This window comes from Dermacentor albipictus, chromosome 3 (assembly GCF_038994185.2).
Source record: "Dermacentor albipictus isolate Rhodes 1998 colony chromosome 3, USDA_Dalb.pri_finalv2, whole genome shotgun sequence".
In the NCBI taxonomy this organism is placed as follows: domain Eukaryota; kingdom Metazoa; phylum Arthropoda; class Arachnida; order Ixodida; family Ixodidae; genus Dermacentor; species Dermacentor albipictus.
In genome coordinates, this window is record NC_091823.1 from 58,509,011 (window position 1) to 58,537,006 (window position 27,996).

A 27,996-nucleotide genomic window follows, 5' to 3' on the forward strand; every position below is an offset into this window, starting at 1 on the left:
GAAAGACACGTGTACGCGTGGCCAATGGCGTGGCAGAAATAATGGCGTTCTCAGGTCAAGTTTGTCCCTATATGTAGTTAGTGCTAGCAACACTGGTAACTTTCCCGACTTTCCATCAGCTGGCAAGATGGCCGACTGGAAGGAAAGAATCTTGCACTACGGTAAACGACTAGAGAAAAATCAGAGCGATGAAAAGGCGAGTTCCAGCTTATTTTGTACCGCTTGTCTTACTCTGTGTTTTCTAAGCCTCTAGGCGTTGCTTAAGGTGTGCTTCAGCTGCAGAATTTTGTGGGGAAAAACGTTTAAGCTGCGTCCACAACAGGCAACCTTCGCCGCAGTTCTAGCGGTAATAAACAAGAGACGTCAGCTATCGGCTTGCTTGTACATTACTCCAAGTCGTGGGGGGACAACAGAAGAAAGAAAGCGAAAGCAAAGGAGTCGGCCTCTCGAAGCCTGCCAGCGTGCCGCCGGTCGGTGGCGGGATCAAGCGAAACCGTACTGCTTAATATCGCGTCGTACAACGACGTGGAAACAAGTGAGACAGTCTGCGCGCTGTGGGTTGCGTTGAATTTGCGTTGCGCTAAATGTGCGCAGCTGGCTTTTCCCTGCCTGACCTCTTTGTGTAAGATCGGTCTCTTAGGGGCAAATAAGTTATGCGCGGTTTGTTTGATTGGTGGCTGTACGTGGTGCTGGGGATCCTGGGGAAAATAACTTTTGTTTTCTTGCGCAGGTATTGGAAACGCTTCGGAAACTTCAAAAAGTGCCCATGACATTAACGCTGTTACAAGTGAGTGAAATATGTTAAATTTTTCTCATGTTTATTTTGTGCTGTCGTAAACAGGAACGTGGGAACCCTGCCGAACAAGAGAGTGCATATCCATAGTGAGCCGCGCAACACGATCGCTTCGCAAACACGTTTGAATTATTTCTTCGTAAACTGTACGTTGATGTGCTTCGGGGCATCGTGTATTCACCGTTTCGTTCGCATGTGCTTTTGTGTGCATAAATGTCGGCGTGAGATGCCTTTGCAGCTTCTTCACATAAGCTTGCACATACTTTCTTAGTAATTTGTATGCTCTCACTTTTCGTTGTGAACAGGAAACTGGCATTGGACGAACTGTAAACCACTTGAAGAAAAGCAGTGGTGTTATTGGAGAATTGGCCCGGGCTGTCATTGGTGCATGGAAACAGGTATACATTGAACACTTATTTTACTTGTTGTTGCAGCCTGATTGAATGAGATTAAAAATAATAACACGCCAAGCGTTGTTGTGTGCTGGGAAACGCGCATATGCATCTGTCGTGCTATTACCTTGAGTTAACTAGGACGTCAAAATAGTCGAACATGACTTTTCTGCGCACAGCAACAGCCATGCAGTGCACAGCCGACTGCAAAGGTTTCTGAAGCAAAGAAGTCGCGTGAAAGTTTGATTTCTGTGCAACTTGACTACTGAGTTTGGAATTTTTGTGGTCTATGTTGTGGTCACATGGCAAAACATCTACTGTGCCTACCAATTTGAGAGCAGATGCATTGGCTAAATGAAATTTCATTTTTTTAATGAAATTCTTTGCCATTGCTTTTGGGGACACATTGATGCTTAAGATTACTTGGTCAATGCTTTGTGCCAAATGCAAGCCTTTGGTGAATGGACAGCTCATTTACAGTTACTTTGGAGAATGCTTACTTCTGCATTACGTCGAGGTAAGCAAATGGTCATACCTTGCTTTTGCCCAATAGGTACAACACTCTAAAGTGGCACGTGGTGCGTCATTGAAGAAACCTGTGAAAAATGTCGTAAGCACTTGCTTGACATTATAATGCTTGAGTTTCTTTATATCAACGCAATTGTTTTCTTTAAGGTGTTCTGAATGGCCCATTAAAGCACCCCATTGTTTAACAAGATTTTACATTCTTTCGAGTTTGCCTTTCCACTTAACAATTTTTAGCAGAGGACAGACCCCATGCTTTTACAGCACAAAAAAGCTTTGCACTTGTTCGCATTGATTGCAGCATGTGCAGGTTTTCTTTGTGCCTGTATGTTGCACATCTTCAACGTATTCTCTACAGTGCTTTAGCTGCACTTGCAGTACATAATAACGTTTCGCCGAAGCTGATTTCCTGTATACTGCTGGCTTGGAATGTTCTCAAAGACCTGTTCCCTTCTTCCAGGTAGTCTCAGACAGCACGGCCGAATACGCTGAGCAGCAGCAGCAGCAGCAGCCAGCCCCGGCAGTGCCATCAAAGAGGCACCATGATAGCAAGCAAGATGGCCCGCCACCAAAGGCTCACAGGACATCAAAGCTGTACTCTATTGAAGTCGAGACATCTAGCCCCATTGAAAATGTTCCGGCGCACTCTCGGCATAAACAGAATGGGGACAGCCATCAATACAGCAAACATCACCATGACCACCACCATCAGAATTCATCACGGCATCATCACAGGGAAGAGCGTGCAGCAACACCACCACCACCAAAGGTATGAGGTGCTCTCCACGTAAAGCATAGGAACAGGCTTGCCTTTCAGCACCGCAGTCGATATCAGAAGTTATCTTCATTGCTCTCTGACAAAGTCACATCTATTGCAAGAGAGGAACCATAACCATGACACACAAATTATGCATGTTAGGTGCAGAAAAAAGAAGGAGATTGTCAGATGTGCTTATATAGTCGACCACAATTATTGAGTGAAAGTCAATTGCTGTTAAGCAGCAACAACACAAAGTGTATTTTCGAATGAGTGGCATGTAATATTTGTGCACCTTAATGTGCTCGGGGATGATGACCGTGCTGTAGTAACAATCGAATCATGTCCTTTACAGAAATGTATCCTTTATGGCTGTTGAGTAACTTGAATACCATACTATGCATTTTTGCTGTGATAAAATCATGGTATCGAGAGGCATGAAATAGAAATGCTAATCTGCACTATGCTGAAGCTATCTTTTGAAATATGTTTATGCTTTTCTCTGGGAGCTTGTAAACAGGGATTTACCTTTCATGCCAGCTGAAATACTGTGAACAAGAACATCACATGTACTTTGTTTCTTGTGGAATGTTGCTCATTGTGATTAGACTCTACTTTGTAGTGCTACAGTGGCATGTATTTTAGCATTACAGTAGACTCCTGTTAAGAAAAGCCCTGTCAAGGTGAATCTTCAGATATGCCAAACAATGTGTCATTGCTTGGTTGTTTTTCCATAGACTCCGTGGAAAAAATATCCACCGATCACAAACCGTCCATTTGTGGTCATCACTGATGCTTGCTCTGCTCAGCAAGATGCCTATGTGCGACCTGTCACTCCAGCAAAAGCAGATCATGTTTCTTTGAACATAAACTGCGACAGTGTCAACGATAATGTGAATATGTGCAGGGCTAACATCATGAAAATTTTATCTTCGACAAGGTCCTTGAGTTGTCTTCTTATGCAGAAAACTATGACTAGGGCACTGATGGGAAGCCACAAGAACAAATGGTGCCAACATTTGATGCATCTAGTAATGCCCTAATACTTTGGAAGGTTGTTTCAACGTGAGGATAATTAGAGGGGCCCTGAACCACCCCTCGGGCTTGGTGAAATAACATAGTCCGCGGATAACATACACTGCTGTAGACATCTCAGCCAAGTTTTGCTGTCGTGCGCGGTGCTTGGAGCTCGCAAGCGGATTGTGAAGTCACCTTTTTCTCAAATGCTCTTTTCAACAGAAGGCCCTGTCCTCTCTCTTCTAGACACTATTTCGTCATTGGACGCACTATTTCATCATTCCCTTATATGGCTGCTATTGGCTGATAGTGGACATCAAGCTACGGTCGGCTACATGGCGTAGATACCGTGGTCACCATGGGGTGCCTCCACGAGTCCACTGGCTAAGCGCACTGCAGCTCGCTGAGGACAACCGCGTTTTGCTTATGTTCAGCGCATCATAGGCACAACAGGCAGAAGTCATAGTGTCTGTGTTAACGTCCAGAATAAAATCTTAACTGCACCACGGTTACATTTAGAAGGCGGAGCATTGTGGGCGTGCCCCACTGCTCCATAGCCTTTGCAGTGCAAGGCATTGAAGAAGGAACCGGAGCCCAGCGGAGACGATGTTTGATTGCCAATAACTCTGCTGCTGCTGAATGCATTGAAGTACTTCTTGCGGCAAAGTATTTCTCAAATAGCCTACTTTCACTTCAAATGCCTTCCTCCACTTCGATAAAAAGTGGTTCAGGGCCCCTTTAGGGATTCTTGGGCTAGCAAGTAAAATGTGAGTTTCGAGATAGCACACAGGCTTCCAAAGCGCCACACAACAATATTACTGTCTCCCAAATAAAAGCACCAATGTTTTGAATCAATCATGTAAGTGCAATAAATATCCTTTTTATACAGGTGCCTTTTTATTTTTATACTCCTAATACTCTGCTGTGCCTAGAATGATTAATTTATTTTCTTTTATGACTTCTGTTAAGACAAACTTCTGATAAGACAAGCAGATCCTTTTGGCTGCTTTGAATTCGTTTTAATGTTAGTGTTCTGTGTTTGCTCTGGCATTGATGCATGACTTTGTGTACTGCATGCAGGTCGAGCCACCTCCAAAGAAGAGCCCGGAAGAAAAGGTGGACAAGAAACAGATGAAGAAGCTCCTCAAGAAGGCTGGCCACAGTGAAGGGGGCCTAGATGGCTCGATTGCGTCTTTTGAGGCTTGTCTTGGCCTCAACGATACAGTGACCTTGCCCAAACCCAAGAAAAAGTCCCAGCCCATCAGCCCTAACAAGAAGCAGCAGCCATCTAGAGTTGAGCCTGTGAAGGATGCAATCAAGCAACACTCTTCCAGAGGAACCGAACACTCTTCCAGGGGAGCTGAACACTCTTCCAGGGGAACCGAACACTCTTCCGGGGGAGCTGAACACTCTTCCAAAGGAGCCAAATCATCTCGCTCAAAAAATGGTGAGAGCGGTGGCAGCGGTGGCCACAGCAGCAGCAGCAGCAGCAGGAGCAGCAAACACACACACAAAAAGGAGCAGCTCATGCCTGAGGCTCTACGAAAGGTGGGCTGCCCTTCCTGGCTGGCAGCTGCCTCATTCTTGCTTGCACTTTAACCCTTTCGCTGTCGGACCTTTCTGGCTGTGATGCACCCCCAGTGTCGGCTTGGTTTCAGGGAACGAGCATAACAGGGAAGGAACATAGCAATTTATTTTTGATTATGATTTGTATACAAATAACATAGTCAATGCAATATGCACATTTCAGTGTTCTGCAGCTGTTGTTAGTAAACATCATCATCGTCATCAGCCTGACTATGACATCCGTTCAACATTCGAATCTGATAATGTGGAACTCACTTCTTCCTTGCATGAGACTCTGTCCGAGTCCGAATCCGAGCTCGGCTCGTATTCTGAATCGGAAGAGCCACCGCTCCAATAAGCAGACGAAGGTCCCGCGCACTCAGCTATGCAAAAGTAACCGCGCGCAGGGAGGATGCGCTTTCATGGAGAGTAATGGGACGATGTGTGATCAAGAAGACAGAGGGAGATGGAAAAAGGCTAAAACAAAGTTCGGAGGGCTTTACATTTACTGCTGCAAGTCGGAAGCGAGGGTGCGGTGAGAGAGCAAAAGCAGCAATCGAGTCACTCTCTTCGGAGAGGCAACGGCGCATGCCCCTGAACTTGGCGCGCCGTAGCAGACACACCAACAGAAGAAAAACAAAAACCTTCAAACCAGCAGAGATGGCAGAACAACCCTTGAACCCACAACCACACGCACGCGACGCATGATCCAGCGAACGCGGAGCCACCGCGCCACTCAGCAAAAAGAGAGGGGCGAGTGGCAGTCGCACCGTACTTTTCAATACAATGTCATGTACGAACACAGGTCGGGGCGAAAATCTGAACTTGTAGAAAGAGTCAGCAGATGGCGTGGCCAGTCCAGGAGCGCCAGCTTTGCGCGAAATTTTGAACGCACCATAGAGAACGTACCGGTACGTCAATGACACTGTGGGGGGAAGCGCGAAGACGTACCGATACGTCCGTGACAGCGAAAGGGTTAAAGAGACACTAAAAAATGAAATGCTTCACGGATGTAGGTCAATCTAACAACAGGTAAATCAAAGACAGCGAACCTGTATAAGCGAGTTCTTGCGCCCTTCCAAAGTACTGGAGGTCTGTTTGCTGGCTTGCGACCTTGCTCAAACGCCGCAGCAGTTGCTGCCACATTTGAGCGTGGACATGGCTGGCTGTTCTCAGTGATGGCTTCCACACGGACTGCGTTGCAGCACCACGGCATCAGCTTTCATTGCCAGCTGTACAAACTCTTAGGTAACCTCCACCATGGAGTCGATATAATGCGACATGAGAAACAAAAATTATGAATTACTGGTTTGCACATATAAGTTGTTGTCTGTAGTATAAGTCGTTGCATATACATTTGATATTGACTGTGTCATCTCGGCCTTCACCATCATGCAAAATACCATTACGAAACTCCCCTTGACAGCTTCGCCGTAAAAAGAATTCGCACTGTGCTAGTAAATTACTCTTCTGTACAATACCGGAAAAAGCTAATCTTGCCCTGAGAACAGACTTGGTAAGACAGAAGATGACACAAAAGTGAAAGATGGGCGAAGACATCAGCTTGAAAGTTCCTGAGCCAGCTTGCCATGACACCGTAAATGTTGGTGCCGTCTGCTCAAGCCTAATTAAATTTTTATTCGTAACAATTGATTACATTGCATTCTAAAAAAAGCCAAAGACTAAACTTAGTAAGTCTCAAGCGGTCCTGAACCGTCCCTTCGGCTTGGTGAAAAAACATAGTCCACAGATAGCATGCGCTGCTGTGAACATCTCGGCTAAATTTTGCAGTCGTGCGTGGTGTGTGGAGCTTGCAAGCAGAGCGCAAAGTCACCTTTTTCTCAAATGCTCTCTTTTCAGCAGAAGTCTGCTCCTCACTCTTTCCTGAACGCTTTATTTCGTAATATAACAGGTTTCCATAGCATAGGAACGGGCCATACATAGCACGGCCAAACTGGAGCATATGAGTGCAAGCATGCACTCAAGCCCTGTGATGCACAGAGCAAACACTGTGAATTCGCATTACATTTGCATGTAGCTGTGGTCTGTTACATAGCATGGATACTGCGGCCGCTGCAGGGTGCTGCGACAAGTCCAGTGGCTGAGCACACTGCGGCTTGCTGAGGACAACTGCGTCTGGCGCGTCGTAGGCGCCAAAATCGGAAGTAGTGCCGTCTACATGAACCTCCAAAATCAAATTTGAACTGTGTGCCACAGTGACATTCAGTAGGCGTATCGTTGGGGGTGTGCTCCGCTGCATCTTAGCCTTCGCAGTGCAAGGCATTAAAGAAGGAGCGGAAGCACTGTGAATGGGATGTTTGATTGCCAATAACTATGCTTTTGCTGAACGCATTGAAGTACTTTTTGCAGCAAAGTATTTGTGAAATAGTCTAGTCCATCTTAACTTCAAAAGAATTTCTTGGCTTTGATAAAAAGTGGTTCAGGGACCCTTTAAAAAAACGTTTACTGAGCCATAACAGCCCAAATACAACATATAGTTAGAAATCTCTGACATTGCACTGGCATGCCAGTGATGGGGATTTGGTGCTAAATTAAAAATTGAACCTTTGACTTTTATTTTCTCTTTTAATATTGAAAACATTACTGCAAACTTTGCGAAAATGGAGTTTGGAAGAAGTATACTTTTATCAGTTCGGACTGATTTAGTGTTTTTTCTTAGTGTCCCTTTAATCCCTCACTGCGTAACCTCATATCGACACAGTATGTTGCGCAGCATGTCAGAAAGCTGGCTGCCCTGACTTTTGGGATCTCTTGGAACCTGTCGGAAACTTGTTGGGTGTGCAGTTGTTGGTATGGCTATTTTCACAGCAAATTGCGCACAGAAGTGTGCCTCAGGTCTTCTGCTTAACAACACAGATTTGCATGCCTCATGTGATACGGTGACATTTTTGGATGGGGATTCCGCTCAACGTCTGTCCTAAGAGGGGAGAAGTACCTAGTATATATGTTATTGGAGGAGGGGGCTTCCCTATTTTTGAGTGTGTGGCTTGCACTGCCATCACCACATGTAAACAGTGCCTGTTGTTGCATGCTGCAAGGTAGTTTAACCCACCCCCTCGCTTGCCTTCTCAAGTGTTTTGCATTTTTGCACTTGCATTTTCTGTGTTAGTTCGTACCCTTTTTGGCACCGTAAACAAGAATGTCAGATCTAATGATACATATGACCGGTTGCTTTCAGGCACTCAAGTTTTACATTCCGCTGATCTAATTTGAGTACTCGCACACACACTTGTATGGTTCATTCAGAGCACCCACAGGCACTCTCAACTTCGTGCTGGGAGTGCAAACGAAATCTGACAGAGCTTAGTCGTGCCCCTGCCAGAACTTCTGCAATTGCACGGTGACTTCTGCTGCCAATTAGGCAGCAGTTTCGCATGTGTGTGCCTTACTCATCTTCAAGCAATTTTCCCAGTTCTGACTTGTGTACTGCATAAAAGTGTGCCTAGGAAACCCAATGTGTTGGCATTAGCTGGGCACTTGTGTCTGCCAATGGGAACTGCTGGAGCATTCGCTCTGCAGTACCCTGCACAGCCAAATGTCTAAGACTTGGGCTAGCTTCCTCTGGCTCTGATCTCAAATATGCTCCAAATCGTTGCAGTCCGAGTCTATGTGCTCAAGGAAACAGCTAGATTTGCCATAAAATGCCAGCTAGTCAATAAAAAAATTACCGACGATTACGTTACTTCCTAATGCGAAATTTGAGCGCAGCAAATAAGCTGTTTCACCTTTTCGATAGATTGAGGCAAAGAAATCGAGCAACACATGTATGCGCTATCACAGAATTTTTTTTTTTATTTTTCACACGTATTCCTTTAACAAAGACTCCACTAACAGTTCTTGACAGTCATGAAGGAAGCTTTGTGGTCGGAGAAATAGACTGATATATGTTCGACTTGGTACACCAATGCTTGATTCTCAAAGACGAGATCTATACAAGTGCCTCGCGAGGTTGTCACAGCCGTGGGACGCGTTACGAGCGAGAGGAACGGGATGTTCTCCCGCATAAGTGTTAGGAAATTGCTGTTTGTCTTTATGTCAACATTAAAGTCCCCCACTACTAACATCGGTGTGGATCGATGGACGGTTAATGCGAGTTGCAGGAAGTGCACGACGTCTTTCGTGAGTGCGGTAGGGGCGAAGTAGGCAGCTACTACCAGCAAGCCGTTGGGCAACTTTGCGGCGCACAGTTCGCCAACTTCAAAGTTCGAGCCGGCGCTTTGACAACCGGAGACTCGCAGGAAGGGGTGGGAGGGGGGCGGCGTGTACACCCAGCGGCAAACGATGGGGGCAGAAGCGCGTGCAGCAAGCGGACAACACGATAAAGGGAGGAGGGAAGAGATAGCAGCGACTGACTGATGCCGCTGACGCCGATAGTGAGTCAACCCCAGCTGCGGAGTTGGTTTCAGGGACAACGCCGCCGATGCCGACACAAACAATATGATACCCTCGCTTCCGCAGCGCTAAGAACCAGGGGGGGGGGGACCCTTTCCTCCTCTTTCTGCATGGCGGCGATGGTGTTCTATGCAGTCACGTTATCTTGACTCTCTAGCGGCGTCAGCGGCATCCAGCGGTATCAGTCGGTCGCTGCTAGCGCTGGGGGGATGAAAGGGGGGCGGAGCTGGTTACGAGGCCGACGACAACGCCGACGCGAAACCCAGGAACGGACGCCAAAGAGCTGCGCTCTAAAACATTTCTAATCTAAAGTGTGATCCTGGCATTTAGGATGTACTCAGAGCAGCAGTCTTATAGGTCTTCATTAATTGGTTCTCATTACCATCATCTTTCACATCATTCTAATTACACATCTCACTTACAGTCATCATCTAGTGAACATACCATGCATCTGTAAGCATAAACCCGCCCGCATCTTCCTCCCTCCCCCCTTCTTTTTTTTTTATCTAGTCTTGACAGTCTCGTTTTGGTGTAGATTTGAGTACATTCTCAGCATTCTGGATTCTGTATCATTCCCGGTGATTGGTAATGGTGGCATTTTTTCCAGTTGCAGTATCAAAAACATCTATTTTGGGGAGATTCTCGCAATGCATTCACTCATACTTGAAACATAAAAGCTTGAATGGAGGTTGTTCTTTAACTACACTGTCTGAAACTAGCCCTTTACATATGAATGGAAAATTGTGCACAAGTTAGCGTATGTCCATGGATGCAGTGGTGCAACTAAAGACGACTCGAAAAAGCAAGGTACACCACATGGTGCTGACTATCAACTTGAGTTTATTATAATAAGATGAACAATACAAAGAATAAGTGTCCTGTAGTCTCAACCTCCCCCTCCTCAGCATGCACAAAGCAATGCCATCAAAAAGCAATTCTCAAGTTAAAATGCAAAATTTTGAAGGTGCCTTGCGCTTTGGATGGGAAAGTCTAAATCAGTCAAAGACACCTGCGAAGGTAAAAAGCAACAGCAGTAAGAATAAAGCAGCCTTATAGTAAGGCAACTTCACTTTTTTGCAGCAATGTATGTGGCTGGTGTTGCAGTTGACCTTTAAGGGGAACCTTTAAGCTCAGGGCTAACTACAATGCCATCTATTCAAATACGTGTAAGAGGCAGAAATGCTTATATGAGAAAACAACTTGGCTGATTTGAATGAAATTTGTTGAATTTGGAAGAGCAAGTTAAATTGTAATAACCGCAAAAAGTAAAATCCTGATTTAGGGCCTGAAAATCTTTACAAAACCTCCTGAAAGTTGGTAACATAGCAACATGAAGTTTACGAGTTGGCAACTCCACACCAAATCCACATATTGCAGTTCCATAAACTGCATTTGTTAATGCATCTAACATTAGAGCATCTAACGAATTTGATGTATAAATTTATAGCTTACATGAAATGGCTACAGTGTTTACCAGGATTTCGAAAAAGTCCTACTCGTAAATTAGTGGTGTATTTCGGAGGGGTATATAATACATCAATTTTGTCTGCTTTAGTCATATTGTTAGGAGCAGTGTATAGAATTTTGATATTGGTTCTTTTTGCTGAGTGAGAGTTGTGAAATTGAAAGCTTTGTTTTTTTATATTTTGCAATTTTTGAGAAGTGAGTCTTTAAGAGTTGAAGGCCTAAATAAAATATACGGTTCCTATAGTCACTGGAATTTAGCTTTTTCTTTTAAATGCAACATATTTGCTACACTTGGTGCAGCGGTTGCTAAGAAAAATTATTTCTCCGTTCCCATGTATTTAGAATTATGCTTAAGGAAGTTAATGTTTTTTATGCCAGTGTGGTACAGGTATTAGTTACCTGACATTTCCTACTTTTGTTGTTTCTTCTTGATTTTGATTGTTGATGGGACAGTTAGTTATTTGACATTTCTTATGCCTTTACAGCCTGACTTGGCTCCCTTAGACAGGGATGAAGTGTCATCAATGCTGCCAGAGATCCAGCCTGTGTACAAACCTCTGCCCCACAGATTATTTGATGAACCGCCATCAAAACCACCAAAAAAAAGTAAGAAGACCTTTCCTTCATTTTGTTTCTTTCTCCAATGCCTTGGGTGCACTCGAGTAGCAGCGTCATTTGTGTTTTGGGATGTACAATCTATGCTCCTTCTGTTCATTCAGGCTTAACGAATGAGGAAGCCATCATCTTCACATCTTCACGAAAGGACAGAACTCAAGTCTACTCCGGGCGACGCAATTGCTTTCTGCCTGGTGGGTAAAGATTGTTTATAGACTTTGCAGTTGCATCTCCATAGTTGTATGTCTCATTTAAGCTGCATTACAGCGAAAATGAAAGCATGCCTGGAACAATGGCCACTTTTGGTTGAGCTTATTCTAGAGCAAATGACAGTCTTTGGGTGCACTTCATGCCAATCCTGTTTTTTTTTTTTTTTTTTCCATCTGTACCTCGAAATTGCTCACCAGTATTGTGTTTATACACTATGATATAATGTAGGGCATTGCTGTTGCGTATAAAATTGCCTCTGTTATTTTTATATCAGTTAATGCTGCCAGGCAGAATATCACCAAGGCACCAAATTCAGCACAACTGGCACCAATGGCTGTTCAGGTGTGTTGTACATGGTGTGTAGACCGTGTGGTGACGATTGCACCTGCAAATTATCTTGCCATTGTACAGTGTGGAAACAGTTGAAAAATTAAAAGAAAGCCTGCACCCTCTTCTCCTTGAAGGAGCCACTTGGGTGGCGAGCAAGATGAGGCCACAAGCACAGTGCTTCCGTGTCATGTGCATGCTGCCTGAAGTGCAGCAATAGTCAGCAGCAATGGAAACATGTTGGAAATATCCGCGAAACACAGAATGCACAGAAACACCTTTAGAAATGCACCACTTTGCAGGAAAAGAAAGAATGAAAAACGAAAGAAGAAAATGGGGGTCATTATGAGAGTTGAATGTGGCTTGTAGACACTGGTTAAGGCAACAGGAAAGAGCCTCAGCAGTGGAAGTGCAGCTCCCCACTTCTCACCACTGCTTTACAAGATTTCCTTGCTTCTCTCTCAGCTACTACTGAACCCTTTTTAAAATTTCCTGTGGTAGAATGTCCTCTGGGTGCCCCTGATTTTCAATGGGGCTTAATGAAGAGTCCTTTAATATAACAGCACGGTTCTTACCTTTAAATGTGAAGATGTGCTCCTTTCTGAAGGTTAGCGTGATGTGAATGTAAGATGTTTTTTTTATTTTCTTCACAGTTTGTTTTTTTGTTCCTAATTCAAGTGTCAACAGTTTCAAGAAATCATTTTAGTTACTCTTTACAATTGTGACTACGTTAAAATTTATCCTAGTGTAGAGCTGCTATGGTGACTCAGTGATGGCCGTTGTGTTCTGCTGCTGAATACTAGGTCTCGGTTTCAACTTATTGTTCTAGCTGCTGCATTTCTGCGGGGGAAAAATACAAAAACACCCTTGCCATGCGTTGGATACACATTAAAGAAATACCCAGGTGGCCAGGGTCAACTCGTAGTCCTGAGCTGTGGCATCTCTCATAGCACCTGCATTGTTTTGAGACACTTAAGAGGAACACCCAGTCAGTTTAGAGTGCTAAAGTATCCCTCAAAATTTGCTATTTTCATTAATTCCATGGTATTAGGTTGATAATGAGAATAGAAAATGAAGGTCAAGGTTTCATTTTTTGAATTTTGCTCCAGAGACTCGGGATCAGTACTTCAGTGAGATGTCACAAATTTCAAGGTATTTTTTCATATCTGGGCCTAGCAAAAGTTCTTGAGATTGCTAAGCACCATTTTAGACTCTATTATAATACAACGTGGTCAATCTTTACCAATGAAAAATTAGCTAGGCTCGGGCAGACAGGGTCAAACAAAATCCATTATGTCATGGTAACCTGTTGTGTGAACTCCTAGGCTGCTTCGCACTAACTTTTCGATCTTTTTTGGCTTCTTATTAGCCTCTTATTATCATAATTCTCTTTATTGTCCATTTAAACACCATAAAGCATTCAGTCATAATCTTCAAGCATGCAAGGTCATCAAGCAGTTTTACCCCTTCTCAGGGTAGAGGCAGCTCTGCTACAAAGATGCATCATGCTCTCAACAAACTTTTTTTGCACATAATGCTCATTAATTAAGATCAATGTGATGTATTTCCATTCTTGTCTTCGAAATACTCTGAAATGCATCCATGAACAGATCATGTAAAAACTTCACAGGTAAATCTTGTTGGTAAAAACTGAGTATGTGGCATTATGTGCTTTTTTACATTGTGCTAGCAATGACAGGACCTCAAACAGAATGTCATTCACATGTTCTCTTCTTTTCTATCTTGTAGAGGTTCCCACTCTGCATGAAGCTTGCATCAAGGTGCTTATAGAAAACGTCGAAGGTAAGAATAAAAGTGTGAGCTTTTTATTCACTCACTTGTAGGGGTGTTTGAATTGTGAAATTTCCTAATTGAATTGAATACGAATGCTTAAGAACATCCATCGAATATTGAATCAAATACTAAATATTTTCTCATTTCTAAACAAAGTGGGAAAAAATTATGTGGAGTCCATTTGGCAAAAGGAAAAAGGCTTATTTACATTATTTGGTATATATATATGCCATTCAGAACTGAACTTCCGCTCAACTGAGGAGCTTGTGAGTGAGAAAGGTAATCGTATCCAACATCATCACAGCGGTAGTAATGAAACGCAGGAACAGCGCATGACTTGATGCACAAAGAGTACTGTGTTCGTTGAAGGAGCAAAGGGTAATTGTACTATACAACACTCACATTGTTTTAAAGGGATGCAAGCATGATGAAGTAGTGCAAATTATAGATTTATGTCTAAATTAGGAAAACAAGTTCATGAGCTGCCTAAAGGCAAGGCATTCTTATTGAATGACTGGAATTTATTGAGCATAAGTTTAGCCGTGCTCCAGGCGCTTTATCAGCAACTGGTACCTCCATGCAGCAACCACTGTTCTCCTGCCGCAGGTGTGTCCACGTAGGTCACTTGCGTCTGTCTTCTTTCCTGTAGACTCCAATAAGTATTGTTATCTGTTACGTTAGGCGTGAAATGGATATTCAACAACATTGTCTTCTTTCCTGTAGACTCCAATAAGTATTGTTATCCGTTACATTAGGCGTGAAATGGATATTCAACAACATTCAGTAGTGAATACTCACACTGAACACGAATGGGATAGCAAAGACTATTCAGTTTGTATTCAAACTTCAAATATTTGCTCAGAGTTACTCATTTGTTTCTTGCGTGGGTAACAAGTCCTCAAGCATATCTTAGTGTTGTTGTTAACGTCCCCCTACCCCCCTTTCCTCTCCCTCATATTCCAGGCATGGCATACACAGGAGGAGTTCCATATGACATTCTCAAGCCTGTTTTAGAGAGGTGTACCCCCAAACAGCTGTACACTCTCGAAGACTACAACCCTGTAAGTTCTGATCACAATGTATGCTGCTTTTGCTAAACCAGAGTTCTTTGCAAACATTTTATGTATTATTTTGAAGTACATGACAGACTCCTCTTGGAGCATTTATTAATGTGGAACAATTAAATGATTACAATAAAGCATGAACAAGAACATGGAGAAGTCGCTAATGACAAAAAAAAAAGGCACTACTACACACTTCTAGGGTAAGAAATGAGGCTGTAAGTGCTAGAAAAAAAGTTCATAGTAATGTTTCCGAAATGCAATAGCTTGTGGCAACACAGATTCAAAGGAAGAATCTGTTCTTTTCCAAATACACATTCGTCACTGATGTGGTTATAAAGGTGCTGAAAGGCATATAGAATGTATATTGATTGACAGTGTCAGTGGCATTACACCATATATATTTGTACATTAAACTTAAATGCATTGCAGAAAGCTGTGTGAAACAGTGCACAGATTTGTTGTCTTTCAGCAAACTGCCTGAATCTCCGAGTGTCAACACCTGGTTTTTCTAATGATGGACATGAAGGTTTGCAATCTATAAATTATAATCGTACGTAAGAAATTTTTAATGATCTGTTCAGAAGCTTTACTTGAAGGGCCCCTCACCAGGCCGCATAGCAAATTTTGGTTATACGCTGGAAGTTGTTACAGGTCCTCTAGGGAGTGTTCTGCCACAAAAATTTTTCAAATCCACTCATTAATAGCCGAGATATAAATAGTTCAGTGCCGCGAACCCATGATTTCACTAGGCGAACTTCACTGCATAGCGAGACACTCTCTCCACTCGCCCCGTCTAGCCTCCCCAAGCGAAATTCCTTCCCTCCGTTCTCCCATACCGGACCTGGAGGATCGTGGGACGCCTACGTCACGGGCCCCACCTTCATTTTTCTTTTTCTCCTCATTTTTTTTTTTTGCCCTTTTTTGCTGATGGCATGTTCGCGAGCTGTTGGGATGTCTCGTTTCGCGCAGCACACAATTTTGCGTGCTCTGCACAAGGACACATGACTTGCGCTAAAATTCAGTGCTACACGAATACTGAGGCAGCACAAGCGGATCGCAGAGCATGATCACGCATGCTCTGGAACACAGTAGAAAATGGCGTAGTTTCGGTACCTGCACAGATGACTGCACAACCGTAGAAACAAACGAACGAGGCGGAAGTATGTCTATTTTGCTTCGGTGCGAAGTAAAACAAAAAACACGCAGACATTCAGTTCATGTGTTTTATTATATTTCTAAACTTCAATTCGTCAATTCAAGCAACAGGTCACACAAATAACAGATGTTGCCTTGAATGATTCTCGAAGTCGCATGTCACCACGAGTGAAGTCACACTGCGGACCCAACTATGTAGGCGTAGGAACGCGACTACGTCACCGTCCAGCTTGAAGCATGGTTGCTGCGAGAGAAAGGGAAAACTGCGTTCAGATTGAAATTTCAGACCTTTCCACGGCGCGTAGCGATGTAATTCTTTGCAAACACGATCGTTATTGCGCATTGTATGCTCTGCGCTTGTCAGATCAAAATGGCTAGACCTGGTGAGGGGCCTTTTAAAGGTTGTTTATTCATTCCAGTGGTGAGTTTTTTTACAGTACAAAAATGCAAAATGCCTTCAAGCTTCATTTCATTTGCCAATGCCTCCGGAGCACTTGCATGCAGATATCTTTTATCACATTTTTCTTTTATTCAAGGATGCTGCTAAGTGAATTTGTTTATGCAACACACTGCTGCACTGCTGATATCTATGTATGTGCAAGAATTGACAGCATTACTTTGCAACATAGTTTTGGTTTCTCTGAACTGCAGGATATATGGTAATCATTAAGAGCGCAAAATATGTGCACCTATATTATGCATACTTATGTCACTTCATGGTCCTGGTCTGTGAACATAAAGCTGGTCAGCTCCTTTTGATCCTCACATATCTTATATAAATACAGTCCTCACCAAGCACCATAGAGATTTGTAACTTGCTCACTAATGAAGCGAGGTTGATGCCCTTGAATAACTCTTTGAACGGCATAAATGATCTGTCAGACTATTACTTTGGATCTGCCTGTTTAAAGCATACATTTTTGTACTTTTGCATTCTTGTGTATTCCTAGTCTAACATTCTTGCTATTCTTGCACACTGCGGCACCACTTCTCTTATAGCCCCAGTGAATGGTTCATGTGAGAAATTGTACCCTCTTGCAACACACACGAACATTCACAGTGACAGCTGAGCGCATGCTTTATGTGAACTGCTTCTATGCATATGTTCAGCTAACATTGCTTCATCAGGGGTTACAGGCTTTAACCAACATTAGCACATTGTGCAGAGCCATGATGAAAGCTATATATGATGTTGATACCTGCCGAAATAAGCCTTGACATTCTTCATCACTGGAGAGCCAGGCACTAGTTAGTATGCAGAGCTGTTAGCCAGGTAGCCAAGCCTATCCAAAGGCCGCAAAATGGGACACAGGTAATGTAGAGGGTTCTCATCGAAAATAAATTTCTGCAAGTCACTAACGCCTTGCTTCCAGAAATATGTGAAACTACATTGAAAAATACTAGGTTCTAGGAAGCTGTGCTACCTCCTAACCGCTGCTAACTGAGCTTTGCAACTGCGTGTGAAACATCTGTGCCAAGCCATGCTTAACTTGCAAGACATGCAGCCTTCAGTTGACAGTGCTCCACATCAGTGAATTAATTCTTGCAGAAGAAAATGCAATCAAAAGGTACGTAAGAAAGAACACGTCTTGTGAACATGGATGTGACGCACCTGACTATGAACGTAGTACATAAGATGGTGTCATGGCTGTGTGAACATGTACTATAGACAGTTCTTAACCCCCGAATGGCCAACATATAAATTTTTTGGCACTCAGTTTGATACATTAAAATGATGATTTAAGCATAGGAAAGTTAATGCAAAGCCCATAGTAGAATTTTTTACGTGCAGAAGGGATGCTTGGGTTGTGGGTAGCTCTGAAAACCAATCAGTAATTAATTACTGTACTAAATAATTTCAACTCAAATAACATTTCATTGTTTTCTTGGTGTGTGTGTACTCTCCATCGCCAGAAATAAAGGTGACCAAGTTCTAATTTTTCGTTTTGTGGAATGGTGTTTGGGTTTTGTGGGGTGAATTCACCTTTCTCTCTTTTTTTTTTTTCTGGTGGCTTTTTGTGAGATTTTAAAATTGTCCATTTCAGACTTGCTGTAAATATCATGTTAAATTCTCTCATTATAAAATTACACACTTTAGCAAGCCTTTTTAGGGGGAAATGGGGTTGTAGGCTTTGAATGTTATAAGAATGCATATTAGGCGCATTTGGTTTGATTGGCCTCACTTCAACCAGCGATAAAAGAACAGCTTCCTTACAGTTACCTCTTTTGGAACCCAGCTGTGCTGCAAGCTCCTGTTTGAGAACCACTGTGCTACCTTCTTGATGCACAGTCTCATGAAGGCACAGAATCTTTCGTGAAGCATTGATTTATGTTTTATTCTGCCTTACTATATTCCTCTAATTTTTTTCATTTCCCAGTACCTCCTTGATGACACTGACGAGTTGTGGCAGGCACACTGCACTCGAGAATTCAAAAGCAGTACTCCGGACGCAGGAGAGACATGGCGTGAGTTGTACCTGGTAAGAGTCCTAGCCATCAGCGTTAGCAAAATATGTTTTGACACCGTGTTATCTCCATGGATTTATGGCATGCCTTGGCTGCTAAAAATGTAAGCATTGATAATTGATTTTCATCATCTAAAGCAACACTTGCATATGAGAGATTCTGTAGTGAAGGTATTCAGAATAATTTTGACCATATGGCATTGACATGTACAGTCGAGCGCGGATGCTACACCAAACACCTTCGTTGTACAAAATGTGTTCCTTATATCAGCAGTTCAATATAATTTGACTTGCCCTAAGATCTAACAATAAAGAACTGAACAAGGCGCCGAAGGGGGCTGCTTTATAACTAAAAAATCACATGCACTGTACTTATTGGTACAAATCGGTGACAGAGGTCTGGATAAGTAATATGAACTCGATAATGGTGCTCTACGTGTTTTTCAAGCTTCATTGCATATGGAAGATTAAGGCAGCCAATATCAAAACCACTAGAGGCGCATTTGTGGGATCAGTAGTTTCCTGGTTGAACCCATTGTTATTGGAGCCCTTCATATGCAGAAGTTGTCACACACCTACAAAATTTCTTGATCTGGGATGTTCTCAGAGAGAGAGAGAGAGATGCAAATGAGAGAAAGGCAGGAAGATTAACCAGGGTTAAACCCTCCAGTTTGCAACCCTGCACTAGGGAAAGGAAAAGACATCAATGCCGTAGTCAGCTGCAACAGTCTTCCCATATTAGCCCAAAGCCAGCAACGCCTGCAATTACCATCTATGTCTACAATATTGAGTTGATGCCTCGCATTACTTCTTTGTAGACTTTGAGCAGAAGGAAATTCCAACGTTCCAAAAGCACTTCTTTTTTTTTGCAGGCTACCATAAGAAACACTAATATCCTTGACTTGCCAAGTATTACAGGACCATCGGTGCGACTTTTCAGTGCTGGTCCTCACAGACCATTTCAAGAGAGTGTCTTCAACATTATATGGCCTAACATTAACCACTTCTTAAATTTCCATTCATTTTCTTTGCTTATTGTGGCCCCTTGCTCTCTCCTTCAAACTGTTTATATATCGTTGGGAAATTGCTATGTGCTGAGCAGCCGCAATTGTTTGTGCAATGTAACAACAGTGTCGGTGCATCTGTGAGTTGGAAAGCTAAAAAAAAAAGTTAAAGATACAGCTAAAGATGGAAGTGCAGTCATTTGCCTTCCCCCGGCTTACCAAGGCGTGGCAGAATTTGCTGTACCATGGTTCATTCCATTTGTTGTAACAGAACTCAGCAGGATACAGGGTCATTGTAACTGGACGGCTCTCTCAGACTCCTTACCATACTTTCTGGGTGTTTATAAACTGTTCATAGTAGCTTAAAGCTCGCTTTCATTGGGATCATTGTAAGTGGGCTTGACTGTAGCTAATCTAGGACAGCAGGTGTGGCCACCTTGGCTAGAAATGGAACCTATGACCTCATGCTCAGCAAAATGCCATAGTCACCGAGCACCTGCATTAAGATGGCCCTGAACCACCCCTCGGGCTTGGTGAAATAACATAGTCCGCAGGTAACATACGCTGCTGGGAACATCTCGGCCAAGTCCTGCTGTCGTACGCGGTACGTGGAGCTTGCAAGCGGATTGTAAAGTCGCCTATCTCTGAAACGCTCTCTTTTCAACAAAAGGCCCTGTCCTCACTCTCTTCTAGACGTACTATTTCGTCATCGTACGCACTATTTCGTCATTCCTATAGACGGCTGCTATTGGCCGACAGCTGACGTCATGCTGCGGTCAGCTACATGGCGTAGATACCGTGGCCGCTGCGGAGTGCCACCACGAGTCTACTGGCTAAGTGCACTGCGGCTCACTGAGAACAACCGCATTTGGCTTATGTTTAGCACGTCATAGGCACCAAAGGCAGAAGTCGTGGCGTCTACATTAACATCCAAAGTGAAATTTGAACTGTGCACCACAGTGAAATTCAGAAGACTAAGCATTGCGGGCATGCCCCACTGTGCTGTAGCCTTTGCAGTGCAAGGCATTGAAGAAGAAATGGGAGTACAGTGGAAGCAGTGTTTCATTGCAAATAACTCTGCTTCTTCTGAACGCATTGAAGTACTTTTCGTGGCAAAGTATTTCTAAAATAGCCTCCTTTCACCTAAAATGCCGTTCTCTATTTCGATAGAAAGTGGTTCACGGCCGTACACAAACAAAGCATCTTCCCAACTTAAACACACAAACTCTGGCATGACGTGCATACAAGCACAAAAGTGGTTTGATAATAGTTCTCTAATTTTTGTGCTTGAAAACTCAACGCAACAGATATGTTTGCACTGTGAAGCAGTTTCACTGCCACCTACCTGTCGAGTGGTTCAACGCTTGTCACACATACTTGTGCTTTTGCAGAAAAAGTATGATGAACGGGAAGAGAAATTCAAGTCATTGACCGCAACAATCTCTGCTTCCATGGCCAAGGCTACACCAGGTAACTCATGCATGAAACAATTTTCTTTGCCTAGATAAACTTGGAGGTCAAATGAAGATGCCTTACTGCATTAAACGTTATGTTATGCTCTTTGAGGGAGTCACACACATTTGCATGTAGCTGAAAGTTTCGTTGTATGTTGTTCGCTGTTGTTGTCGTTGTTGTTCTTTCAAGGCAAAGGAGCTAACCATCCGAATTTCACCTTTTGCTGCATCCTGTGAGTGTTTTCATTAAAATTTTAGTTGTGCCCCAAGGACGAAACACAGACACTGTGGCACCCAGTGAAACAGACAGCATCTGTTGTTGTTTGACACTCTGGTGAGACAGAGTTCTGGTATACAGCAGACTTTTGTTAATTTTAATCAGTTAGTTCGATTTATTATTGCTATAGCAACTATATAGACACTCCAGGCACATTTCTGCCGTCGCCGTCAGGTTCCGTATGAGTGAAAGCGTGTGAGGGTGAGCTAGCGAACGCGGTTCAATCTCGCATGCACGAGCGAGGAACGCAGCCAGATGCGTGCCCTCTTCTGTGGCATGGGGGTGAGGCAAGGGAGGGTGGTCGTTCTTTGGTGGCTGCTACGGTGCCTCGATATCCTCGCCCGCCGCTCCATACAAAGCGGAGACAACTGCGGCATTTACTATGGCATTGGCCCCTTGAATTGCAGACACCATAGTAGATGCCTTTGGCGGACACCGTAGGGATGCGTTGCCGGCACTTATGTGTCTTGAAAACAGTCTGTGATGTGGTTTACTAACTAAATTAACAATGGTAGAATGTGTAAACGTGATTGAACAAGGACGTAGCAAAAAGCAGACACACAAAGACAGCGCTGTCTCTGTGTGTCTGTTTCTTTCGACGTCCTCATTGTGTCGCGCTTACACATTCTATCATTGTTAATTTAGTTGGTAAGCGAATGTTTACAAGTTTATACGGCCGATAAAACTACTATCCTTACTTCGTACAACTATCTACTAATTTGCTATCGCAATCGGTGCTTCGCCTTTCGGCCGGAACTGCAAATTTTTGGTTACTTCGATCTCGACTGAAAATCTCAGCCGGAACTCGTGCATTTCTGTAAGCCCAAGGTTTTGTTATTTCGATTCTAAAATTGGCCCTCGTTGGATCATTCAAATTTGACCAGTCAGCATGCACACACTTGACCCCTATGGCGACTTCAATAGCAGCCTCCTTAGTGACAGCATATGCCTCAGTGGAGTGGGGCAGCAAATGCATTGAACACATATTGTCTCCTGTTGAAAACACTTATTTTCGGCGTGTCCTAGGAGGATTTTCAAGCAGTAAGCATAGCCCACAACATCTGGTTATAGTGTTTACCCAATTTTAACGCACAGCTTTTTTATTTGTTTGTTTACGAAAATTTTGCGGTAAGTTGCCTGCACGGTGGAAGTGGACATGAAACAAAAAGCTCCCTTTGTGGTATTTGTGTGCTTTGCCACATGACACAAAGGTATTGCAGCAACTTTAAAAACTATGCGGCGAAGCTGACTTTAGAAAACCGGCCACCATTGTGCACTAGACCCTTGCCCCTTTTTTCTTGCTAGAAGGACGAGTGCACATTAGATTTCAACTTTGATTAGGAGCTTTAATGTCATTTCTATGTTATTTTTGTGCTTCGGACGCATGTAAGGTGGGTGCGCGTTTGATTCGAGGGCAAGTTAGAATCTGGCAAATGCTCCTAAGTAAATCAGCAATGTGTTGTGGCATTCTTTTTCTGTATGTTGTTTAATTTTAACCCACCAAATAATTTAATCAATTTTTTGGTCCCATCAGGATCTAATTAACGGAAGCCGACTGTAGTAGTGGAAGCATACTAACATACTGGTTGTACAATCCATTTGAGGACATATGACAATTTCAACAGCAACCATATTCTAGTCAGAAATTAAAATGTGCATTTGAAATTTTTTACATTCTTTCTTTTACTGCTCTTTTCTAAGGGTGTTGAATGAAACCGTTTTTGACGTCAATTATTGACTGAATTGGCGTCAATAACAGCTGCATGTTAAGTTAATGTTAAGCTGTACTTCCACAATAGCAACTTCTAGCAAATTTTTAACATTGTGTGGCTGCTTGTTAGTATCCCTCTATGTGATGCTGCCTATGCATAGCATTGAAGCAGGTCTGTGTTGCGAATTAAGGACACCACATTGAGAGTGTCATGGCCACAGATGTTCATAGCCAGCCACCCTTAGATCCTGCAGGCCCTGTAGGAGCAAGCAAATTCGTTATTTAGGAGTGGCGTGTAATGACATTGTGCACAGAAAGCTTGACTGTTGACTTTGCCACTTGAAGCTGCCCAGCACTGGCCATAATTGGCCTTTCAGGGCTTGCGCTCATCATGGCCTCCACCTGCTGGAGAAACTCAACTGCCTGAATGGTGTCTCAGATAATAATTGGCAAAATTCAAATGGATGGTGATCTTCAAGTCACTCTGGTCCGCGTATAGTGCAACTAGGGCAGCTTACGGATTTATCTCCTGTTTCAGGCTGGAAGCTGATACTCTAGCATAAGTGTGCTGGGTAGTTGACAGAGGCGTTGGTGAAGATAGCATGGCCCTAGATATAGATGGATTGACAATGTTGATGTCTGTAATGTTCCACAGCTGTCCTGAAATACGTTATGCATCCAGTATATCTATCCAAAAATATAATAGATGCCGCTAACAGATGCAAGCAGCATCGTTGTGGTGACATCTTGCACGTGGAACTGTGTGCAACTGTCGTGCATCTAACTTTTAGTGTAATGACAGCCTACATTTCACTTCTTCACTGATGCAAATGTGTAAAAGTAACAAAATCATCATGAAGGTATTTCTGCTTTTTTTTATTGTCTAGTTTGACATCCACTTTCTCAGATGAGCTAAAGGCAGATGAGCTCTGCCTACGGTCTTGCTGCCCTAACATTGTTCACCAGCAAAAGAACCTTGCAACAGATTGTACCTAATGTCCTATGGTTGATCGAAGCGTTAAGAAATGTTTGCTCTCCTAAATACCTTTTTTGTGGGTGCGTGTATGTGTGCATGCCTCTTTGGGTCACAAGTTTACAAGCTTTATGTTTTCAAGTTCATTGCTTCGAAGCGATAAATTTGCAAAAAAGTGTCTAAGCATTTCTGTTAAACAGGATTTCACTGTGGTTAATTCATATCTTTAGAAGAGCTTCAAGTAGTAACTAAACATGTTAAGTTATCTTGAAGTAGGCCTGGCAATGCTAAACAAATGACTTTCTGCCTTAAAAAAGTGGGAAATTGATCATCACCAATGTTTCTTTTCTTCATAATTCTGCAGCAGCTAAATTTTAATTTCATTTCTGTTTCTCTTTATTTATTTATTTATTTATTTATTTATTTATTTATTTATTTATTTATTTGTGCATTAGCCATCCTACAGAAGACAGGATAACCCTGTCGAACTGCAGTGACATCGTGCTAATCGTATCTTTTATGCCTTTGTAGTGCGTCAGACCAAGCTGGCTTATGTCGACACGGTGGCCAAGCCTCCCCGTAATGTTGCCAGGCAACAGGCCAAACACGGCACAGGTGTGCAGATAGCAGTTCCAGTCAGGCCTTCTGATCGTTTGTCGTCTCGGCCCACATCCTCCCCGAGCATCAGTGCCAGCATCAGTACCAGCATCAGTGCCAGCGTCAGTCGGCCACCCTCGACTGCAGTACCTAAGAGTGAGTACTGCAGATAGTGTAGTTTTCTCCCTTGGAGGCAACACATACATGCAGCTGATCTCAGTACAAAGCTTCAATATGAAAGTTGAACAGCTTAATTTAAACATCACTGAATGGAAGCAATAAATCACTTCAGGTAGTTAGAGCATGCTTTTAAAACTTTATTTCTGTGTACATATTTACATGTGTACCACATCGTTAGGAACTTCTTATAAAATCACGGTATCTAGCAAAAAAAGTTTTATTTGCATCTCTTTGACGAAAAGGATGCTTGAATACGATAAGCTTCCATTAATTTGACTCCTGTTAGTTCAATTTTTCAAAAAATGAATCCAATCCCAGTTGAAGGACCTGGCCACTGCCCATGCATTTATATGGGCCAAAACTTTTGTTTTTATGATCCTAAAATTGGCTTTCGCCAGATAACTCAAACTTGTCCAGTCAGCACGCACATGCCAGGCTCAAATGGTGTCCCTGACAGTGACCCCTTTAGTGGCAGCGTCTGTCTCAGCAGAGCTTAGGTGACAGTGAATGTATTGAACACATGTCATCTCTCGTCCAAAACGCCTTTTTTAAGCCTACTGTAGAAAGATTTTCAAGCAATAACAGTACCTCACAATGTTTGATTATGATATTTACCCACTTCTAATGTGCGCTGTTTTTATTAGAAAATTGAACCAAAAGTTGCCTGTGCAGTGCAATTGGGTACAAGACCGAAATCGTCTTTGCTCGTCTTTGCAATGTTTGTGTGCTTTGCCACATAACATATTGCGGCAAAGCTGACTTTAAGAAATTGTCTGATGAAGCTGATTTTGGGAAACCGGCCCCCATTGTTTAACACTTTTTCTTGCTAAAAACTCAGATGCACGTTAGGCTACTACTTTGTTTAAGAGTTTTAATGTTATTTATACATTAGTTTACTACTTTGGTCCCATAGAAAGTGGGCGCACATTTTTATTGGGGTGTGTGTTAGAATCAGGCAAATACTGCCAAATGAATCAGCAGTGTGTTTTGGTGCTTCTTCTGCATCTCGTTTAATTCGACCTGCCGGATAATTCAGTCAGTTCCGTCCGTCTCCTTGGAACAGAAATGGACTGTATTACTCGTTAAAGAAAATCAAGGGCAAAGTTTCATACCTGAATTTCATGCCCAACCAATTGTAGCCACAAGGTCATTTGGGATGTCACAAATATCACACTGTAGCGCTAATTTTGCTTACTAGGCCAGTTTTCTTAAAGAAAGGTTTTAAATGTAGTCTGTTATTAGTTCACCATGCAATGTAATTCACCAGCATTAAGAAACAGCTGGCTCACCCCAAGCAGGTGCTGTCAAAATGCATGACATACAAGCAGCTCACACAGCAATGTTATGTGCCGTCACCACCCTAACTGATGCGGCCACAAAACTAAAACACATTCTGGCGCCTACCAACGCCACCAAGCAGGGACGCTGAGGTCGACACTGTCGGCTGGCACCTTGGTGCCGGCTGCAAAAGACAACAAAAATAAAGTTCGGCGGAGCATGATCATTGCACAAGCAAAGCACATGCTTTGCTGTTCTAGAAGCCTGCTACGCTGATCCTCTTATTTTGGTGCTCCGCTGCGACACCTCAGTTTGCGACATGAATATAATGACTCCAACCCCTTGTCCATGGCTTCTGCATTCCAATGAGTGGTGCTGTTCTAAGACCTTATGGTCAGTGCTTCGTGGCATTGGCATCTGTGTGCACTTAAGTCAGGCATGAGACACATGGTACAATGCGGCTTCCAATGCAGTGTACAGCACCTCTGAAACATAGTTGCTCCAACTTTTGCAACCTTTTGCAAACTTATTGGCCGTGGTTGTTGATGCGGCTACTTTACGTTGGATTGTGTGCCGATTCATACTGTGCACCTTCTGCATAAGTCTGTGGTGGCAATACGTACCACATTGTTCTGCCAAGCATTTAATTCCACTGTCAAAGTTTGTGGAGATCAAGATACCTTTTCGCACCTCATACCCAAGCTCACATACGTGATGGTGGCCATTTGCTAAGCTTGATCTCTGGGAAACAACACCCCATCGGCAATATGACAGACATGGCCACCGTGCCAGAGCTGCTTTTTTGTGCAAACCATGCCTGTCCCTCCCAGAGACAAGAGAACCCATTTCCACAAGTTATGCAGGATTTAGGGTTCATGGCAGACTTGGTCTGCCACTAACCAGACAGATTGGGAAAATGTCAAAGTGATTTATGTAAATGTTCGTATGAAACAATTCTAGCTTTTTGCTTCCCCCCCTTTTATTTCTTTGCCTTTCAGAACCAAAGCACGCACCATTAATGCAGAAGACCCTCAAGTTTATGAAGCAGCGTTTCAAGAGGTAGTGATACCTCACACATCATCTACCCTGTACAGAACCAGAGAGAGACCTGATGTCACTGCAGCTGATGATGAACACACATTCAAAGCAGGACGACGTTGGTCTTATCTTATCACCAACCTTATGGAAAGGAATGCCTGTAAAAAAAAGAAAAGTTATTTAAAGGACATAGCATCCACACACTAAAACCTCTAATGAAGTGTGCACTGCACACATCTGGAATAGCTCTGGAAGACCTTATTCTCTGTGTTGTGCATACATTTGCTGCCATCAGTGTCGCTCAGAGTGCAGCAATGGAGCACTTTAAGCTTTTGTTATTACTTTTTTCCCTGTGAGTGTAGTAGCTTTTATTATTTAGAGCCATGAAGCATTACGAAATTGTGCCGATTCTTGAAAAAGAGGGCGGTAGATTGCATGTGCGTTTCAATATGGCCAACTTTAATGCGATGTAAATAAGCCCAACACCTGCACCTTGTGCACTAAACGACGAATTGTGCTGCCTTTTACAAGGCTAAATTGTGAATTTTTTTTTTGGATAAAACATTCATTTACGATTCTTTTATCGTCATCACCTTCCTGTGGTTCTTTACCTTTACGAGAACTTTGCAAAGCTTCCAGAAAGATGGAGTGTTCATTTCTTTAGAGAACCCTTTTCACACACAGCTCTTCTGGTGTGTATATATGTCTGTGTGCATGTATGATATATGTTGATGTGCCTGGTATGCTGAGAAGGATGCATGAAATAAACTAGAATGTGTCTGTGCCCTTTGTCCCTTTTTTCCCCGCTGGTTTATTTTTCAAGGAGGCAGACTACATGAAAGTGTGTCTGTCTTCAGTGTTGATGGGGTGTCAGAGAACTCAGTCAAGCACAATTGTTTAGACACCAAACAACAACAATAAAGA

The 27,996-nt window shown here is 43.0% G+C and overlaps 1 protein-coding gene across 2 annotated transcripts; it reads left to right on the plus strand.

Annotated features, from left to right (window-relative positions):
- The first annotated feature begins 48 nt into the window (after positions 1-48).
- LOC135898736 (transcription elongation factor B polypeptide 3-like) lies at positions 49-27,856 on the plus strand. 2 transcript variants are annotated; one of them, XM_065427862.1, is made up of 14 exons: positions 49-196; positions 731-787; positions 1,099-1,191; positions 1,739-1,795; positions 2,171-2,479; positions 4,565-5,032; positions 11,416-11,536; positions 11,650-11,739; positions 13,832-13,885; positions 14,840-14,937; positions 18,474-18,575; positions 20,956-21,034; positions 24,511-24,732; positions 27,033-27,856. In XM_065427862.1, exons 1-14 carry the CDS (start codon positions 128-130, stop codon positions 27,095-27,097), a joined length of 1,884 nt encoding a protein of 627 aa, XP_065283934.1. In that variant the 5' UTR covers positions 49-127; the 3' UTR covers positions 27,098-27,856. The 2 variants fall into 2 exon arrangements, with proteins under 2 accessions (XP_065283934.1, XP_065283935.1); XM_065427863.1 differs by lacking the exon at positions 1,739-1,795 and having other exon boundaries at positions 50-196.
- The last annotated feature ends 140 nt before the right edge of the window (positions 27,857-27,996 follow it).